The sequence below is a fragment of the Chiloscyllium punctatum genome, chromosome 44, assembly GCF_047496795.1.
Source record: "Chiloscyllium punctatum isolate Juve2018m chromosome 44, sChiPun1.3, whole genome shotgun sequence".
NCBI lineage: Eukaryota > Metazoa > Chordata > Chondrichthyes > Orectolobiformes > Hemiscylliidae > Chiloscyllium > Chiloscyllium punctatum.
In genome coordinates, this window is record NC_092782.1 from 40,090,076 (window position 1) to 40,111,320 (window position 21,245).

At 42.8% G+C, this 21,245-nt stretch overlaps 1 protein-coding gene across 6 annotated transcripts in view; it reads left to right on the plus strand.

Moving 5' to 3' along the window:
- The window catches only part of kmt2e (lysine (K)-specific methyltransferase 2E), a 125,760-nt gene that overhangs the window by 97,802 nt on the left and 6,713 nt on the right, over positions 1 to 21,245 (plus strand). For all 6 annotated transcript variants that reach the window (XM_072562702.1, XM_072562703.1, XM_072562706.1 and 3 more), the window contains 2 exons: positions 309 to 872; positions 1,069 to 1,376. In XM_072562702.1, coding sequence (XP_072418803.1) covers positions 309 to 872; positions 1,069 to 1,376 — 872 coding nt within the window. The remainder of the gene's footprint in view (positions 1 to 308; positions 873 to 1,068; positions 1,377 to 21,245) is intronic.

The following is a 21,245-nucleotide window of genomic DNA, read 5'->3' on the forward strand; positions in this document are numbered from 1 at the left end:
AATCTTCCTTTGAAATGGCATAAAATTAAATTTGCTGAAATTGTTTAAAATCACATGCACTGTTGTAGTGCATAAGAATTATAACTTAGGTACAGAATAATATTAGTCAGGGAAAGAAAATCTTTGTTTTCCACAATTCTTCAGATTTACCTTGTTCTGTCCTTTTTCAAATTCAATTTTTTTGTTATGTATTTCATCCTATATTTCTGATATGCAATTTCTTGATTGAGAAATCTCTTTATAAAGAGTGATTGAATTTGATCGCACAAAATTAAATTATCATTATCTTAATTATTTTTTACTTGCAGACTTCTGACAGGGTATCCTCCCTCTTAGCACTGAATTCTTTAAGGAGCTCCAGCCTAACAGAAATAGGACTACATGATACAAAGACTATAGGAGATGTTAGCCCAAGGAGCAGGGCTGAAATTAGCCAGTGCATCAGTGGCATTGAATCTGTATCAGAACTCCAGACAGGACATGAAGCATGTGAACAGCATGCACGGCACAAAGATTTAGAATGCCCTGTTCACCATGATCGGACTGATACAAACAGCCAATCAGAACCTATTTACAGTGGAATGGGTAATATTTACTCCTCATGGATGAAAAGCCCAGAACGACCCAGCTTAAATTTCTCTCCTTTGAATTCCAATCTTCGGGATCTGACACCTTCACATCAGTTGGAGGTAGGAGGTGGCTTCAGAGCAAGTGAGTCAAAAATGCTTCAGGAGGACAACAGACTGTCATTTTCAGAAGGAGTTGGTTATTACTGCGCTGAGGATGGCATGATCAACTTTGGCAAGGGAATTAATGGGGACAGTATGACAGAGGGAAGCTGTATTCCACAAAATCCACCGCAAAAGAAGAAAGTAAGTGTCCAGGATCAAAGTAAACAGAATTGCTTTCAGAATTGCTTAATACAAAATGCTTAGTATAAGACCAGCATGCAGATTTATGGCATATTTGTAACACAAATTGAAGGAAGAAACATTATTTGTATTTTTAAAGTACAGCAATTTTTATTAAACAATGTGAATTACACTTATACTTGTTTTTGTAATGCAGGTGTCTTTATTGGAATATCGTAAAAGACAGCGTGAAGCAAGGCAAAGTGGTTCCAAATCAGAAAGCTTCTGTCCAGTTACCACATCACTATATAGTGTTGTTAGTATTGGTGGGGCCAGTAGCAATGACAATGGCAACAGCAGCAGTGGCATAACTGCTAGTGGAGAGCAAGGGGGGAACGTCACTAGTCAGTCATCATGTTTGCTTGCTACGGTGGAGTCTGCTGGTCCAACTGAAAGTGACAACAAATCTCCAGTTAAACAGACACCTTCAACAGAAAAGAAATTAGATGATACAGACGTCCAGTGGTAAGTTCATCGGAGCAATAAAACTATGAATAAGCACAAAATGTGTTCTTCACATAGAATGATTTGAAGTTGAAGCATACCCTTTAAAACCAAAATAATTTAAAGTAATATTTAGAATTTTTATTTGCAGGTTTGAGTCACATCAATTGTAATTTCAAATCCAAACAGCAATAGCATATAATTCAGTTTCTTCCAGTTGTTTGTGAAAATAACTTGTAAATATATATTATCTTTCACAACAATGTACAAGGCCCAAGTGCATAACAAAACAGTTTCAGGTGTAGAGGGAAATGATCTGAAATTTTTGAGAACCTCAGTGAATGAAGTGAGGTTACAGAGATAGGATGGTAGGATGAAGCAAGGCAGTAGTGTTGGTTGGGGACATGTGGAGGTATATGGGAGTGGTTGTTTAAATGTGGACAAGGACTTTTAAATGAGGCAGGCAACTTAAGAGGTTGGCGAGCAAATAAATGATTGATAAGCAAGACTTTCGACTTTACAGAATGCACACTGAAAAGATTTGTATGGATAATGTTTGGGATAATGCTTCCGCTTGATTGATAACCCATTCAAACTCTCAGCATTCACTCTATCCAACACTGGATACACCGTGGCTGCAATATGTACCACCTACTAGTTGCATTGCAGAAACTTGGCTATTCTCCTTTGATAGCATGGAAATGACACCACTTGCAAGTTCCCCTTCAATTTATAGATCACCCAACTTGGGATTTTATTATTGTTCCCTTAATGCTGTTGGTACAAAATGCTGAAATTTTCTTCTGACAGACATGTGAATGCAATTAAATCATAAGGTTGCAGCAATTCTAGACAAAAGGTTCGATCCAGTGAGAAAAAATTATGTGGATCAATATCCTTAGCTTTCAGACAGACCCTACATTCCAAGTTGTTCATGCTGACCAAATATCCTAAATTAATTTAGTCCCATTTACTAGTATTTAGCCTGTATCCCTCTAAACCCTTCCTATTCATATACATTATCCAGATGCCTTTTAAATGTTGTAATTCTACCAGCCTCCATCAGTTCCTCTGGCAGCTCATGCCATACACACACCATGTGCTGCATGAAAAAAGTTGCCCCTTAGGTTCTTTTTACATCTTTCCCCTTTCATACTAAACCTGTGCCCTTTAGCTCTGGATGCTCCCACCCCAGGACCTTGTCTATTTACCTTATCCATGCCTCTCATGATTTTATAAATTTCTATAAGATCAGCACCACCCCCCCCCACCCCAACCCCGGCCTCCGATGCTCCAGAAAATAGCCCCAGCCTACTCAGCCTCTCCCTGTAGCTCAGACCCTCGAACCCTGGCAACATCCTTATAAATCTTTTCTGAATGGTTCAAGTTCCACAACATTGTTTCTATAGGAGGGAGACCAGAATAGCACACAATACTCCAAAAGTAGCCTAACCAAGTGGGAGAGGCAGTGGCTAGTGGTGTTTTTGCTAGGCTGTTAATTCAGAGACCTAGATCATTTTCTGGGGACCCGGGTTGGAATCGTGCTACGGCAGGTAGTGGAATTTGAATTCAATAAATATCTGGAATGAAGAGTCTAATGATCACAAATCCATTGTTGATTGTAAGAAATACCCATTTAGTTCATTAATATTCTTTAGGGAAGGAGACTGTCATCTACATCTAACTGCAGACCCACAGCATTGTGGTTGATGCGTAATTACCCATTGAACAATTAGGGATGGCCAATAAATGCTGCCTAACCAAAGATGCCCTTGTCCCATGAATGAATAAAAGAAATGTCTTGTCACATGACCTCCCAACCCATTTACTCAATGCACTGACCAATTAAGGCATGTATACCAAACGCCACCTTCACTGTCTTACCTATCTGTGACTCCAGTTTCAAAGGAACTATGAACCTGCACTCCAAGGTGTCTCTTTTTTTCAGCAACACTACCCAGGACCTTACCATTAAGTGTATAAGTCCTTCCCTGATTTGTCTTTCCAAAAAGCAGCACCTCGCATTTATCTAAATTAAACTCCATCTGCCACTCCTTGGCCCATTGGCCCATCTGATCAAGATCCTGATGTACTCTGAACTACTTCTGTCCACTACATTTGCAGTTTTGGTGTGATCTGCAGACTTACTAACCATACCTCCTATGTTCACAACAAAATCATTTATATAAATGACAAAACGCGTGGACATAGCACTGATCCTTATGGCACACTGCTAGTCACAGGCCTCCAATCTGAAAAGCAACCCTCCACCACCACCCTCTGTTTCCTACCCTCAAGCCAGTTCTGTATCCAAATGGCTAGTTCTCCCTGTATTCCATGAGATCTAACCTTGCTAACCAATGTACCATACAGAACCTTGTTGAACACTTTACTGAAGTTCATATAGATCACGTCCACCACTCTGCCTTCATTAGTCCTCTTTGTTACTTCTAAAACAAAATTCAATTATGTGAGTACGACACTATTTCCCACACGCAAAGCCATGTTGACTGTTCCTAATCAGTCATTATCTATCCAAATATATGTAATATCCTGTCTCTCAGGAAGCCTTCCAACTACGTTCCCACCACTGATGTCAGGCTCACCAGTCTGTGGTTCTCTGGCTTTTCCTTAAATTGATTAAATAGTGGCATAACATTAGCCAACCTCCAGTTTTCTAGCAACACACCTGCGGCTATCGATGATACAAGTATCTCAGAAAGGGGCCCTGCAATCACCTTTCTAGCTTCCCACAAAGTCTGAGGGTACACCTGATCGAGTCCCGGGACTTATCCACCTTTCTACGTTTTAAGACGTCTTGCGCCGCCTCCTAAGACCATAAAACATGCGTGCAAATATTAGGCCATTCGGCCCATTGAGCCTGCTCCGCCATTCAATCCTGGCTGATAAGTTTCTCAATCTCATTCTCCCGCTTTCACCCCGTAACCCTTGATCCCCTTGACAATCAAGAACCTATCTATCTCTGTCTTAAATTTACTCAATGACCTGGCTTCCACAGCCTTCTGTGGGAGTGAATTCCAGAGATTTCACCATTCTCTAGCTGAAGAAGTTTCTCCTCATCTCCATTCTAAAAGGTCTTCCTTTTAAGGCTGTGCCCACAGGTCCTTGTCTCTACTACCAGTGGAAACATCTTCCCAACATACATTCTGTCCAGGAGAAAATGAAAACTGCAGATGCTGGAGATCAGAGTCAAAAGGTGTGGTGCTGGAAAAGCACAGCAGGTCAGGCAGCATCGAAGGAGCAAGAGTTGATGTTTCAGGCATAAGCCCTTCATCAGGAATGTTGGAGGGGGGAGCACCAAGTGGGCTGACTGATAAATTGGGGGGGGGGGGGAGTAGCTTGGTAAGCGATAGGTAAATGAAGGTGGGGGGTGATGGTGATGGTATGGAGCAAAGGGTGGGAAAGAAGATGGGCAGGCAGGACAGTTCAGGAGGGCAGTGCAGAGTTGGAGGGTTGCATCTGGGATAAGGTGGGGATGGGGAGATGAGGAAACTGGTGAAATTGACATTAATGCCATGTAGTTGGAGGGTCCCAAGGCAAAAGTTGAGGTATTCCTCCTCCAGGTGTTAGCTTGGATTTGGCAGTGGAGGAGGCCCAGGACTTGCATGTCCTTGGCGGAGCATGAGGGGGTCAGCCACAGGACGGTGGGGTTGTTTGGTGCGCATGTCATAGAGATGTTCCCTAAACTGTTCCGCATGTTGGCGTCCTGTCTCCCCAATGTCGGGGAGACAGGACGCCAACATGTGGAACAGTTCAGGGAACATCTCTATGACATGCGCACCCAATGTCGGGAGACTGCATCGGGAGCAATGGACACAGTGGATGAGGTCTTTGGATGTGCAGGAAAATCTCTGCCAGATGTGAAAGGATCCTTTGAGGCCTTGGGTGGGGGTGAGAGGGAGTAGTGTGGCACAGGTTTTACACCTCTTGCGGTTGCAAGTGGAAGGTGAGGGGAGGGGATGAACGTGGACCTAACGAGGGAGTTGTAGGCGGAGTGGTCTTTGCGGAATGCTGTAAGGGTGGGGAGGGAAATATATTTGGTGGTGGGGTCTGACTAGGTGGCGGAAATGACGGAGGATGATGCATTGTCTCTGGAGATTGGTGGGGTGCGAGGTGAGGACCAGGGGGTTCTATCCTTGTTGCAGTTGGAGGGGTGGGGTTCAAGGACGGAGGTGTGGAAAGTGGAGGAGATGCACTGGAGGGCTTTATTGACCACGTAGGAAGGGAAATTGCGGTAAGAGGGCATCTGGGATGTTCTGGAGTGGAATTGCTCCTTTTGGGAGCAGGTGCGGTGGAAGCAGAGGAATTGGGAGTAAGGGATAGCATTTTGGCAGAAGCGGGTTTGGGACAAGGTGCAGTGCAGGTGGCTGTGGGAGTCAGGTTTGAAGTGGATGTCTGTGTTGAGTCAGTTACCAGAAAGGTGAAAATGGAGAGGTCAAGGATGGGGAGGGAGGTGTCGGAGACAGTCCAGGTGAACTTGAGGTCAGGGTGGAAGGTATTCGTGAAGTTGATGAACTGTTCAACCTCTATGTGGGAACACGAGATGGCGCCAATACAGTCATCAATGTAGCAGAGGAAAAGGTGGGGAATGGTGCCGCTGTAACTGCAGAAGATGGACTATTCCATGTATCCAACAAAGAGGCAGGCATAGCAGGGGACCATGTGGGTGCCCATGGCTACCCCTTTGGTCTGGAGGAAGTGGGAGGCTTCCAAGGAGAAGTTGTTGAGGGTGAGGACCAGTTCAGCCAATTGAATTAAGGGGTCAGTGGAGGGATACTGGTTAGGTCAGTGGGAGAGGAAGAAACCATTCTGTCCAGGCCATTCAGTATTCTGCAAGTTTGTTCGATTCCCCCCATCCTTCTAAAACTTGTTCGTGTATAGATCAAGTCCTCAAATGGTCCTCATATGTTAAGCTTTTCATTCCTCTGTAATATGGACATATTTCAAGATGTTGCAATTTCTTTCCCCAAGTTCTCTCACTTCCATATTCTTCTCCACAGTAAACACTGATACAATGCTCATTTATTATCTCCCCCATCTCCTGTGGTTCCATATGTACGTGATCTTATTGATCGTTAAGGGGCCCTGTCCCCTGCCTAGTTACCCTTCTGTCCTTAATGTATTTGTAGAACACCTGTGTATTTTCTCTAACCCCATTTGCCAAAGCGATCTCCTATTCCCTTTTTGTTCTCCTGATTTCTCTCTCAAAAATAGCTTCTACTGCCTTTATATGCTTCTGGAGATTCATTTGATCCCTGCTGTCAATACCCGACTATGCTTCCACCTTTTTTTTAACCAAACCTTAATTTCTGTAGTCATCCAGCATTTTTTACGCCTAACAGCCTTGCACTTCACCCTAACAGGAATGTACTGTCTCTGGACTCTTGTGATGTCATTTTGAATGCTTCCCACTTCCCAACTGTCCCTTTACCTGTGAATATCTGCCCCCTACCCCCAGTCAATTTGTGAAAGTTCTGGCCTAATGATGTCAAAATTGGCCTTCCTCCAATGTTGAATTTCAACTTTTAGATCAGTCTATCCTTCTCTATCACTATTCTGGGACTTACAGAATTATGATCACTGGCCCCAAAGTGCTCCCCTACCGACACCTCGGTAACCTGCCCTACCTTAGTTCCCAAGAGTAGATCAAATTTTGCCCCTTTTCTAAGATGTACATCCACTATTCTAGTGTTTTGTTATGAAGTAAATTATCACAAAAGCTATGCTAATGCCTCCTTAAAACTTAGTAGAGTCATAGAGATGTACAGCATGAAAACAGATCCTTTGGTCTAACTTGTCCGTGCTGATCGGATATCGTAAATTAATCTAGTCCCATTTGGCAGCCCTTGGCCTATATCCTTCTAAACCCTTCCTATTCATGTACCCATCCAGATGCCTTTTAAATGTTGTAATTGTACCAGCCTCCACCACTTTCTCTGGCAGTTCTTTCCATTCATGCACCACCCTCTGTGTGAAAAAGTTGCCCCTTAGGTCCCATTTAAATTTTACCCCTGTCATCCTAAACCTATGCCCTCTAGTTCTGGACTCCCCCACCCCAGGCAAAACATTTTGTCTATTTACCCTATCCATGTTCCTCATGATTTTATAAAGCTGTATAAGGTCATTCCTCAGCCTTTGAGTCCCCAGGGAAAACAGACCCGGCCAGTTCAGCCTCTCACTGTAGCTCAAATCCTCTAACCCTGTCAACATCCTTTATAAGTCTTTTCTGAACCCTTTCAAGTTTTACAACATCCTTCCTGTATGTGGGAGACCAGAATTGCACACAATATTCCAAAAGTGACCTAATCAATGTCTTGTACAGCTGCAACATGAACTGTCAACTCTCTTACTCAATACTCTGTCCAATAAAGGAAAGCATACCAAATGCTGCCTTCACTGTTCTATCTACCTGTGACTCCACTTTCAAGGAACTGTGAACCTGTGCTCCCAAGGTCTCTTTGTTCAGCAACACTCTCCAGGACCTTAACATTAAGTATATAAGTCCTATTCTGATTTGCCTTTGCAAAGTGCAGCACCTCACATTCACCTAAATTATACTCCATCTGCCACTTCTCAGCCCAATGGCCCATCTGATCAAGATCCCGTTGTAGTCTGAGGTAACCTTCTTTGCTGTCCACTACACCTCCAATTTTGGTGTCATCAGCAACCTTACTAACTATACCTCTTAAGCGCACATCCAAATTATTTATATAAATGATGAAAAGTAGTGGACCCAGCAGCGATCCTTGTGCACACCGCTGGTCACAGGCCTCCAGTCTGAAAAACAACTCTCCTCCATCACCACCATCTTCTACCTTTGAACCAGTTCTATATCCAAATGGCTAGTTCTCCCTGTATTCCATGAGATCTAACCTTGCTAACCAGTCTCCTATGGGGAACATAGAACAATACAGCACAGAACAGGCCCTTCGGCCCTCGATGTTGCGCTGACCTGTGAACTATTCTCAGCTCGTCCCCCTACACTATCCCAAAATCATCTATGTGCTTATCTAAGGATTGTTTAAATCTCCCTAATGTGGCTGAATTGACTACATTAGCAGGTAGGGCAATCCACGCCCTTATCACTCTGTGTAAAGAACCCCTCAATTTGTAGTTATGCCCTCTCGTACAAGCTGACGTCATCATCCTAGGAAAATGTCTTTCTCTGTCTACCCTATCTAATCCTCTGATCATCTTGTATGTCTCTATCAAATCCCCCCTTCGCCACCGCCTTTCCAATGACAACAGATTTAAGTCTCTCAGCCTTTCCTCATAAAACCTTCCCTCCAGACCAGGCAACATCCTGGTAAATCTCCTCTGCACCTTTTCCGATCCTTCCACATTCTTCCTGTATTGGGTGACCAGAACTGTACACAATATTCTAAGTGTGGCTGCATCAGCATCTTGTATAGTTGCAGCATAATATTGCGGTTCCGGAACTCAATTCCTCTACCAATGAAACCTAACACACTGTATGCCTTCTTAACAGTACTATCCACCTGGGTGGCAACTTTCAGGGATCTTTGCACATGGACTCGCAAGATCCCTCTGCACATCCACACTACCAAGAATCTTTCCATTGACCCACTACTCTGCCTTCCTGTTATTCTTCCCAAAGTGCATCACCTCACATTTAGCTGCATTGAACTCCATTTGTTACCTCTCAGCCCAATTCTGCAGCTTATCCAAGTCCCCCTGCAACCTGTAACATTCTTCCAAACTGTCCACTGCTCCACCGACTTTAGTGTCGTCTGCAAATTTACTAATCCATCCACCTATGCCTGCGTCTAAGTCATTTATAAAAATGACAAACAGCAGTGGTCCCAAAACGGATCCTTGTGGCACACCACTAGTAACTGAACTCCAGACTGAATATTTTCCATCAACCACCACTCGCTGCCTTCTTTCAGAAAGCCAGTTTCTAATTCAAACTGCTAATTCACCCTCAATTCCATGCCTCTGCATTTTCTCCATCAGCCTTCCATGTGGAACTTATCAAAGGCTTTACTGAAGTCCATGTATACCACGTCAACTGCCCTACCCTCGTCTACCTGCTTGGTCACCTTCTCAAAAAGCTCAATGAGGTTTGTGAGACATGACCTGCCCTTGACGAAACCATGTTGACTATCTGAAATCAAATTGTTGCTTGCTAGATGATTATAAATCTTATCTTTTATAATCCTTTCCAAAACCTTTCCGACAACAGAAGTAAGGTTCACTGGTCTATAATTGTGCCCTTGAACAAGGGCACAACATTTGCGATCCTCCACTCCTCTGGTACTAAACCTGTAGACAATGACGACCCAAATATCAAAGCCAAAGGCTCTGCTATCTCCTCCCTAGCTTCCCTGAGAATCCTTGGATAAATCCTGTCGGGCCCAGGGGACTTGTCTACTTTCACTCCTTCTAGAATTGATAACGCCCATGTGTAACTAACCTCGATCCTTTTTAGTCTAATATCTCATACCTCATTCTTCTCCTCTACAATGTTCTCCTTTTCCTGAGTGAACACCGATGAGAAATGTTCATTTAGCCCCTCTCCGATCTCTACAGGGTCCACACTCAACTTCCCACTTCTGTCTTTGACTGGCTCTATTTCTACTCTAATCATCCTTTTATTCCTCACATACCTATAGAAAGCTTTAGGGTTCTCCTTTATTCTATTTGCTAAAGACTGCTCATGTCCTCTCTTTACTCTTTTTAACCCTCTCTTTAAATCCTTCCTAGCTGATCTCTAACTCTCCATCGCCTCATCTGTACCAGCTTGCCTCATCAACACACAAGCATCCTTCATTCTTCTTAGCAAGAGATGCAATTTCTGTAGTAAACCACGGTTTCCTTACCTTATCACTTCCTCCCTGCCTGACAGGGACATGCCTATCAAGAACACGCAATATCTGTTCCTTAAACCAGCTCCACATTTCGATTGTCTGCATCCCCTGCATTTTGCTACCCCATTCTATGCATCCTAATTAGAACATAGAACAATACAGCACAGAACAGGCCCTTCAGCCCACGATGTTGTGCCGAACATTTGTCCTAGCTTAAGCACCTATTCGCATTTATAATTGCCCTTGCCCCTTCGATAACTCTTGGTCTGTGGCATATACCTATCCCTTTCCATCGCTAAGCTAAAGGTAACTGAATTATGGTCACTCTCTCCAAAGTGCTCACCTACAACTAAATCAAACATCCTGTTGAACACCTTACTGAAGTCCATACAGACCGCGTCCACCATTTGGCCCTAATCAGCCCTCTTCATTACTATTTCAGAAGACTCAATCAGGTTGACTATCCCTAATCAGTCCTTGCCTTTCCAAATGCATGTAAAGCCTGTCCCTCAGAATTCCCTCCAACAACTAGCCCACCACTGATGTCAGCCTCACTGGTCTGTAGTTCCCTGGCTTTTCCTTACCACCTTTCTTAAATAGTGGCACCACATTAGCCAATCTGCAGTCTTCTGGCACCTCACCTGTGACTATTGATGATACAGATATCTCAGTCAAGAGTCCAGCAACCACTTCCCGAGCCTCCCACAGAGTTCTAGGGAACACCTGATTAGGTCCCAGGGATTTATCCACTTCTTTCGTTTTGAGATATCCTGAACCACCGCTTCTGTAATATGGACATTTTTCAAGATGTCGCCACGTAATCCCCCACATTCTATATCTACCACGTTCATCTCCACAGTAAGCACTGATACAAAATACTCATTTAGTATCTTTCCCCTTCTCCTGTCTTTCCACATATAGGGTGCCTTGCTGATCTTTGAGGAGCCATATGGATTAGATGGGTCGGTGTTTGTCCAATATGTGCAGGAGGGTTTCCTGACACAATATGTAGACAGGCCAACAAGAGGTGAGGCTATACTGGATTTGGTTTTAGGTAATGAACCAGGCCAGGTGTTAGACTTGGAGGTAGGTGAGCACTTCGGGGGCAGTGACCACAACTCGGTGACTTTTACTCTAGTGATGGAGAAGGATAAGTGTGCACTGCAGGGCAACAGTTATAGCTGGGGGCAGGGAAATTATGATGCGGTGAGGCATGACTTAGGATGCGTGGATTGGAAAAATAGGCTTCAAGGGGAGAACACAAATGATATGTGGAGATTGTTCAAGGAACAGCTAATGGGTGTCCTTGATAAGTATGTACCAGTCAGGCAGGGAGTAAAGGGTCTTGTGAGGGAGCCGTGTTTTAAAAAGGAATTGGAATCCCTTGTGAAAGGGAAGAGGGCGGCCTATGTAAAGATGAGGCGTGAAGGTTCAGTTGGGGCGATTGAGAGTTATAAGGTAGCCAGGAAGGATCTAAAGAGATTGCTAAGAGCAGCGAGAAGGGGACATGAAAAGTCCTTAGTTGGTAGGATTAGGGAAAACCCAAAGGCCTTTCTATAGGTATGTCAGGAAGAAAAGGATGACTAGGGTAGATATCGGTCTAGTCAAGGATAGTAGTGGGAAGTTGTGTGTGGAGGCGGAGGAGATCGGTGAGACACTAAATCAATACTTTTCGTCAGTATTCACTCAGGAACAGGACATTGTTGCCGATGTGAATACTGAGTCACAATTAATTAGAATGGATGGCTTTGAGGTATGTAGGGAAGAGGTGTTGGAAATTCTGGAAAGGGTGAAAATAGATAAGTCTCCTGGGCCTGATGGCATTTATCCTAGGATCCTCTGGGAAGCTAGGGAGGAGATAGGTGAGCCATTGGCCTTGATTTTTATGCCGTCATTGTCTACGGGAATTGTGCCAGAAGCTTGGAGGATAGCGAATGTGGTCCCCTTGTTCAAGAAGGGGAGCAGGGATAGCCCGAGTAACTACAGGCCAGTGAGTCTCACTTCTGTTGTGGGCAAAGTCTTAGAGAGAATTGTAAGGGATAGGATTTATGAACATCTGGATAGGAATAATGTGATCAAGGATAGTCAGCATGGTTTTGTGAAGGGCAGGTCGTGCCTCACAAACCTTATTGAATTCTTTGAGAAGGTGACCAAGGAAGTGGACGAGGGTAAAGCAGTAGATGTGGTGTATATGGATTTTAGCAAGGCGTTCGATAAGGTACCCTATGGCAGGCTAATGCAAAAACTACGGAGGTATGGCATTGAGGGTGCATTAGAGATTTGGATTAGGAATTGGCTGGCTGGAAGGAGACAGGGTAGTAGTTGATGGTATCGGTTCATCTTGGAGCGCAGTTACTAGCGGTGTTCAACAAGGATCTGTTTTGGGACATTGCTGTTTGTCATTTTTATAAATGACCTGGAGGAGGGGCTTGAAGGCTGGGTGAGCAAGTTTGCAGATGACACGAAAGTCGGTGGAGTTGTGGACAGCGAAGAAGGATGTGGCAGGTTACAGCGGGATATAGAAAGGTTGCAGAGCTGGGCAGTAAGGTGACAAATGGAATTCAATGTAGCTAAGTGTGAAGTCATTCACTTTGGTAGGAGTAACAAGAAGATGGATTACTGGGCTAATGGTAGACTACTTGGTAGTGTGGATGAGCAGTGGGATCTTGGTGTCCATGTACACAGATCTTTGAAAGTTGCCACCCAGGTAAATAGTGCTGTGAAAAAGGCATATGGTGTACTGGGCTTTATTGGTAGAGGAATTGAGTTCCGGAGTCCTGAGGTCATGTTGCAGTTGTATAAGACTCTGGTGCGGCTTCATCTGGAGTATTGTGTGCAGTTTAGGTTGCCATATTATAGAAAGGATGTGGAGGCACTGGAACGGGTGCAGAGGAGGTTTACCAGGATGTTGCCTGGCATGGTAGGAAGATCGTATGAGGAAAGGCTGAGGCACTTGGGGCTTTTCTCATTGGAGAAAAGAAGGTTTAGGTGAGATTTGATAGACGTGTACAAGATGATTAGGGGTTTAGATAGGGTTGACAGTGAGAACCTTTTTCCGCTAATGAAGTCAGCTGTTACCAGGGGACACAGCTTTAAATTAAGGGGTGGTAGGTATAGGACAGATGTTAGGGGTAGACTTTTTACTCAGCGGGTTGTGAGTTCATGGAATGCCCTGCCAGTAGCAGTGGTGGACTCTCCCTCTTTATGGGCATTTAAGCGGGCATTGGACGAGCATATGGAGGTTATTGGGCTAGTGTAGGTTAGGTAGGCTTCGGTCGGCGCAACATCGAGCGCTGAAGGGGCCTGTACTGCGCTGTATTTTTCTATGTTCTATGTTCTATATCTTCTCCCTAGTTGCCCTTTTGTCCATAATATATTTCTAAAATCTATTTGGATTCTCATGATGTGGAGATGCCGATGTTGGACTGGGGTGTACAAAGTTAAAAATCACCAAAGCAGCAGGTTATAGTCCCAACAGGGAGAAAGAGAGGACTGCAGATGCTGGGGATCAGAGTCAAGATTAGAGTGGTCCTGGAAAAGCACAGCAGATCAGGCAGGATCCGATGAGCAGGAAAATTGACGTTTCAAACAAAAGCCCTTCATCAGGAATGAGCCCTCATTTCCCTCGATTTTCGTACTCCTTTGATCCTGCCTGACCTGCTGTGCTTTTCCAGCATCACTCCTGTTGCGACTATAGTCAAGATTAGTTTATTTTGAAGTGCTTCCAAATAAAACTGTACTATAACCTGATGTTGTGTGATTTTTAAATTTGGATTCTACTTAACCCTATTTGCTAAAGTTATCTCATGTCCCCTTTTTACCCTCCTGATTTCGCTCTTAAATATACTCGTCCTCACTTTATACTGTTGATGCCTGACACATGCTTGTTAACCAAAACCTCAATTTCTCAACTCATCCTGCATTCCCTACACCTACCAGCCTTGCCTTTCACCCTAACAGGAATACACTGTCTCTGGACTCTCATTATCTCATTTTTGAACACTTCCCATTTTCCAGCTGTTCCTTTGCCTGCGAACACCTGCCCCTAATCAACCTTTGAAAGTTCTCGCCTAATACCATCAAACGTCGCCTTCCTCCAATTTAGAACGTCCAGTTTTAGATCCAATTTATCCTTTTCCATCACTATTTTAAAACAAATAGAATTATGGTCACTGGTCCCAAAATGCTCTCCCACTGACATCTCAGTCACCTGCCCTGCCTGACTTCCCAAGAGTAGGTCAAGGTTTGCACCTTCTCTAGTAGGTACATCCACATACTGAATCAGAAAATGTTCTTGTTCATACTTAACAAATACCTCTCTATCTAAACCCTTAACACTATTGCATTCCCTGACTTTGTTTGGAAAGTTAAAATCCTCTACCATAACAACCCTTTTATTAGAGTCATAGAAATGTTCAGCACCAAAACAGACCCTTCAGTCCAACTCATCCATACCGACCAGATATCCTAAACTAATATAGTCCCATTTGCTAGCATTTGGCCTGTATCCCTCTAAATCTTTTCTATTCATATACCCATCCAGATGCCTTTTAAATGTAACTGTACCTGCATCCACCACTTCCTCTGGCAGTTCGTTCCATGCTGTGTGTGAAAATGTTGCCCCTTAGGTCTGTTTTAAATCTTTCCCACTCACCGTACACCTATGCCCTCTAGTTTTGGACTCCCCTACCCTGGGGAAAAGATCTTGACTATTCACCCTATCCATGCTATCAATGATACAAATATCTTAGCAAGGTCCAGAGAGGTGGTGAATGCCGGCTCTTGATTCCGCTAACATCGAGGACCGTGTAGCTGCTACATCATCTCCCCTCCCCCCCCCCCACCCCCAGACCTCCCGCTCACTGAGACTGAACGGTCAGCCTTCAGCAAAAGGCTCATTTTCATTCCATTTCACCCAGACATAAACAAATTCTGCACACATCATGATGTAAAGCTCTTTTTCTGCTGCCTCCACGCCTATTTTTTTGAACAGAAATCTAACCCACTCTTTAACCCCTTCTCCCACCTCCAGCAAAGTCCATCCTCCAGGCCTCCTACCCTCCCTCAACTCCTTCATTTCAAACTGCTGCCTCTCCATCCCTTTCAGTTCCTCCTATCTCTTCCCATCAGAAATGTAGCCCTTTACTTCCTTTGCTCCAATCCCAACTTACTAAACCCGCCAATAAAGTGGGGCGCAGTGGTAATATGGTGAACTGACCTCTATGTCGCTGAGGCCAGACGCTAACTCTCTGATACCTCTCTGTATATTTACTAACCTCTCCTACCATTCACTCGATTATGACTCTATTCTTACAGATAACTGCGATCTCCTTACAAATTTGTTGCTCAATTTCCTGCTGACTATTACGGGGTCTATAATACAATCCCAATAAGGTGATCATCCCTTTCCTGTTACTCAGTTCCACCCAAATAATTTCCCTGGGTGTATTCCCAAATGCATCCTCCCTCAGTACAGCTGTAATGCTATCCCTTATCAAAATGCTACTCCCTCTCCTGTCTTGCCTTCCTTTCTATCATTGCTTTAGTATTTGTATCCTGGAACTGGCAGTCCTGTCCATTTCTGAGCCACATCTCTGTCATTGCTATGATATTCTAGCCCCATGTTCCTAACTATGCCCTGAGTTCATCTGACTTCCCTGTTAGGTCTTTTGCATTGAAATAAATGCTGTTTAATTTTACAGTCTTACCTTTCCTACAATTCTCTGCTTTTTTCCTATCTGCCCTGACTGTTTGACTTGCTCCTTTTTCCCGTCTGTACCAGTCTCCAATTGATCTCTTTCTTCACCATTTCCCTGGTCACACCCGCATCCATCTTACTAGTTTGAATCCTCCCAAGCAGCTCTTGTACAACTCCCTGCCAGCATATTAGTCCCCTTCCAATTTAGGTGCAATTCGCCCTCCTTGCACAGGTCACTTCTACTCCAGAAGAGATCCCAATGGTCCAAAAAATGTGAACCCTTCTCCTTTGCACCAGCTCCTCAGTCATGCTTTCATTTGCTGTATCCTCCTATTCATACCCTCACTAGCTCGTAGCACCAGAAGTAGTCCGGATATCATTACCCTTGAGGACTTCCTTTTTAAATTCCTGCCTCATTCATTTTCAATATTCTCCCTTCAGAATCTCATCCTTTTCCCTTCCTATTATCAAAGGTTCCAATGCATACAATGACCTCCTGCTGGTCCATCTCCTCTTTGAGATCATTCTGCACCCTCTCTGAGATATCCTTGATCCTGGCACCAGGGAGGCAACACCGTCTGATTTTCCACTGCCAGCCGCAGAAATGTCTGTCTGTGCCCCTGTCACAGTCGAATGCTTGGAACCTTGTACCCTTTGTTATGTTAGAGCCATTCTTGGTCCCAGAAACTTGGCTGTTCATGCTGCGTTCTCCTGAGAGTCCATTACCCCCTACGTTTTCCAAACCAGCATACCTATTTGAGATGGAGATAGCCACAGGACACTCCTGCACCACCTGATTCCCTCTCCTACCTTTTCTGGAGCTAACCCATCTACCTGACTGTATCTGTGGCTTTTCCCTTTTCTTAAAGCCATCCATCTCACACCCTAGCTCCTGTAAATTCCTTATTGCCGCTAACTGCCACTCCCACCGATCCATGATAGGATTCGCAACCAAAGACACTTCCTGCACACAATCATTAGTAACAAGGAAACTCTCCCTAAACTCCTACATCTGACAGGACGAGCACATAACTCAACTAAAAGCCATCTTTGCTCGTTCACAATCTACAGACCTAGAAAATAGCACCGGCTTAGTGTTCTAAAAAAACACTGCTGCAGGCTAACTTCATACTTACGATTTATATTTTAAAATTTAATTGAGACAGATTTCGTCCAGAAAGAACCCACTCTACTCACTATTGTAGATTTACAACAAGGTTGCACTCAAAAACTATGCACTTACCTGATCTCTCCCACATATGTTCCTCCAAGGTCAGCTGTGAATTTCGCGGTTGTTAACTTTTCCTAGACTCACTCCAATGTCCAGAGATATTTGAATTCAAACATCAAAGGCAGTAATTGTGCAGATTTACTACTAAATCAGAGAGCAGTGTCAGTTTCTTACCCTGACCCTGTGGTCTTTGCCTTTGTCTGTCTTCCTCCTTTTTTAAATGCTGCTGTTTTGATGCTTTTTTCCCCAAAGATCCAAAACAATGCAACAACACGTAAAACAGCCACAATTTTTTCCCATCCTCCATTTTGGAGTACCCAGAATCCTCAAAATAGGCATATTTTGTGCAGTCGATCATTAGTCTGTCTCGCCTTCCCTGCCTTACCATTATTCTGGAGCTGATCATCCTTTCCTTTTAGTAATATTAGAATCCTTATAGAGTCTGATAAACTATGTAAAATGTAGATGAACTTGTCAAGCAATCATTGGAAATAACTGAAGTGTAAGATTGCACATTTCAAAGCTGTTATGGTAATAATCTAAAATAAATCAAAATTACTTAACAGGCGACTAATACTCAGAGCTAAGATTAAGGAGCTTTCATGTTAACTAAGACTTTACAGCTCCTTTTGTGGTACCTGGTTATTGCAGCAGATGCAGCCATTTGTGCAGTACATCGAACGTCTGGCAGATGCAAGAACAAGTCCATTACTTTTGGCTTACTTAAAACCTCACTCCTCTCAGCCCAAGTCTTTGAGATCAAACTTCCACCAGCAAAGTTCACCTCGGTGATTCTTTAAATTTCCAAAAGTACTGTCTGTTCTGTCCTATTCCTTTCCTTTTTAATCAGAAAACTCTTATCATATCTTTTCAATTACAGCAGCTCATCCAGAAAGTAATTGTCTGTGTGTCCTGCTCTCTATTTCACTCTCACATATAGAGCAGCTGTCCATTTGATATGAGTTGCTGTGGAAAAGTGTGAAAATTTAATGGGTTTCCTCCTGGGGAAGTTATGGATGTAATGTATTTTGATTTTCAGAAGTCATTTGATAAGGTATCATCGAGTCATACAGCACGGAAACAGACACTTCAGTCCAACCAGTACATGCCAAACATAATCCCCGACTAAACTAGTTCATCCTGCCTGCTCCTTACCCATATCCCTCCAAACCTTTCCTATTCATGTACTTAACCAAATGTCTTTTAAAAGTTGCAATTGTAACCACATCCACCATTTCCTCAGGAAGTTCATTCCACGTGCAAATCACCCTCTGTGTAAAAAAAAAGCTGCTCATGTCTTTTTAATATCTTCCTCCTCTCACCTTAAAAATGTGTCCCCTCATCTTGAAGTCCCCCTCCCAGGAAAAAGACAATAGCCATTAACCCTACGTATACCCCTCATTATTTTATAAACTTCTATATGTTTGTCTCGACCTCCAGTGAAAAAGATCGCAGCCTATCTAATAAGACAGAAGCCCATGATGTTCAAGATAGTCAATCCTGTATCCATGCTGATGAAGTAACTAAAGAAGACTGAGAGTTGGATTAAGGAGAGCATTTTTAGATGGCAACATGTAATTATTGGAATGCCACAGCGATCAATACTGGAGACAGTTATTTTAGATTCATAGAATCCCTACAGTGTAGAAAGAGGCCATTTAGTCCATCAAATCTGCACCAACCCTCCAAACAGCATCCCAACCAGACCCACATCCTCACCCCATCCCTGTAACCCTACATGGGTTTTTTTTTTACCATGGCTAACCCACCTAACCTACACATCTTTGGACTATGGGAGGAAACCAGAGTACCTGGAGGAAATTCATGCCGACACTGGGAGAATGTGCAAACTCCACACAGACAGTCAACTAAGGCTGGTATTGAACATGGATCCCTGGCGCTGTGAGGCTGCAGTGTTGACCACTGTGATGCCCATACTGTGCCACCGCTCCATCCATATATAATTTACAATATTAATGACTTGGATGAGGAAACTGAATGTTCCAGAGCCAAATTTTCAAATAACACAAACATAGGTGAGAAGATAAGTGTTAAGAATAACAGTCTGCAGAGGGATTAAACAGACAAATCAACTAAGTGGGCAAAAATGGAATATAATGTTGGGAAATGTGAACCTTGCACTTTGGAATAGAAAAGCTGATTTTTTTTTTAAATGGACATATGCAGAAAGCTACAGAACAAAATGTAGGCGTCTTTGTGCATGAATGAGAACAGGTTAGTATCTAAGTTCACTGGGTAATAAGGAAAGCAAATGGAATGTTGATCTTTATTTCAAAGAGAATGGAGTACAAATGTAGGGAGGATTTGCTAAAACTATGCAAGGTACTAGTCAGACTGTAGTTGGAAGACTGAAAACAGTTCTGGACCTCTTATTTAGAGGAAAGATATACTGGCATCGGAGGCAGTCCAGTGAATATTCACTGGGCTGACAGCTATGACGGGGCTCTCTTAGGAAAAGTTATTGAGTAGGTTGGGACTTGTCTTTTTTTTTAGAAAGCTCTGTTTCACCATCACTTCTAGAATTCTGTTCCACAATTCTGTTGTGCTGTTATTTTAATTTCATAGTTTTATTTCTGATTCCTTAAATGGTGTGTATCTCTAATCCTTACCAAACATTCCCTTATTCTCTTCCAATAAGTCATATCCTAAGAAAAATCATCTTTCTGCATAATTTAGTCCTCATAAATTCAGAAATGAGTTTGTCTTCCTCTGGATTCACTCTATTGTTCTGTAAATTCCTTTGTGATATAAAGAGTAAACATGAATGCAGTAAGACAACGTACAACTTAGAAGTCACGTTGGACTCCATGTTAACTCTATTTCCCACCACACATGCTGCTATATCTGTTGAGTTTTTCCAGCATTTTCATTTTTGCTTTGGATTTCCAGCTTCTACCATGTAATTTTGTTACAGTTTCAGCATCACAGCCTTAGATTTATTTGATATGCTTTTAACTAAATGTTCCAAGTTTTCATATGCTTTTGTTGACTCCTATGAACACTTGAATCAATGATTTTCATGATTTGTCCATTAAAATCTGGAAATCCTTTTCCTTTTATCTTATTTCATGCATGTTTTTGAGGTTCTTCTTATGAATTTGCAGTTTCTTGCAGATCTGTGCTACCTCTATGCCTGTTGTCAAGCCCATTCATTTCCTCTTGAATATACATATACATATTTTAATCTTATTCAAAATGTAGGACTATTAGCCTATATTTTGTCCTCTAAGCCATGTAAATTATGAACAGTAGCTTTTCCAGCACTAACCTCTCGACTTCTAATGTGACTTGACCCCGCTCGGTCTTTTTCTTTGAGTAGCACATTGACTCAGCCTTATGTAAATCAGTTTGTTAGATTAAAATGATTAGAACTTAACTGCCATAGCAAAGCTTAATACAAATCATTTAACTGCTGTAGAAAGGAGACTAAATGAGCAGATGAGATGAAAAGAGTACAGAAAAATATGCTAAGAGACTGAGATGTGATTGATCAAGTGGAAAAGGCCTCATGTGGAATATAACTACCAATACAGAGTAATTAAGCCAAGTGTCTTTTTGCTGTCTAATCAATGAAATTCTAGAACAAAGAAAACTATTTGGGAATATTGTGCAAAATGTTAAGCTGTTCAAGAGATGATGACGTTTTCATAGTAAAATCTGGAACCTTTTCTACTCGGCTGAAACATGAAACATTTGAAATATGGTCAAAATGAACTTGATTGATTGACAGCTGAACATTTTGTTGATACAGACTTCTGCAAAGCAGTGCTTTATGTGCCTGAATGTGTACAACTTGAGTTTGGGTACTGTAGTCAGTAGTTTGTACAAAGCTTGTACAGCACTCATGGTTCCAACTCCAGTGGCAATCTGTAATGAATCATTTCAATCATTGCTTTTCTCCTTTGGGTTTCTGCTGAAAATCATTTGTATGTTGACAGATGCAAAATCTGCCATTAAATCAATGCAACTCTGCACCAATTGAAAACTTATTAAAAAAAAACTTTGTTTCATAAGACTTTGATATGTTTGGATGTATCGCTGTAAATGGATCTATCGCAAAAAAAAATTTCAATCACTGTGTCAGTTCA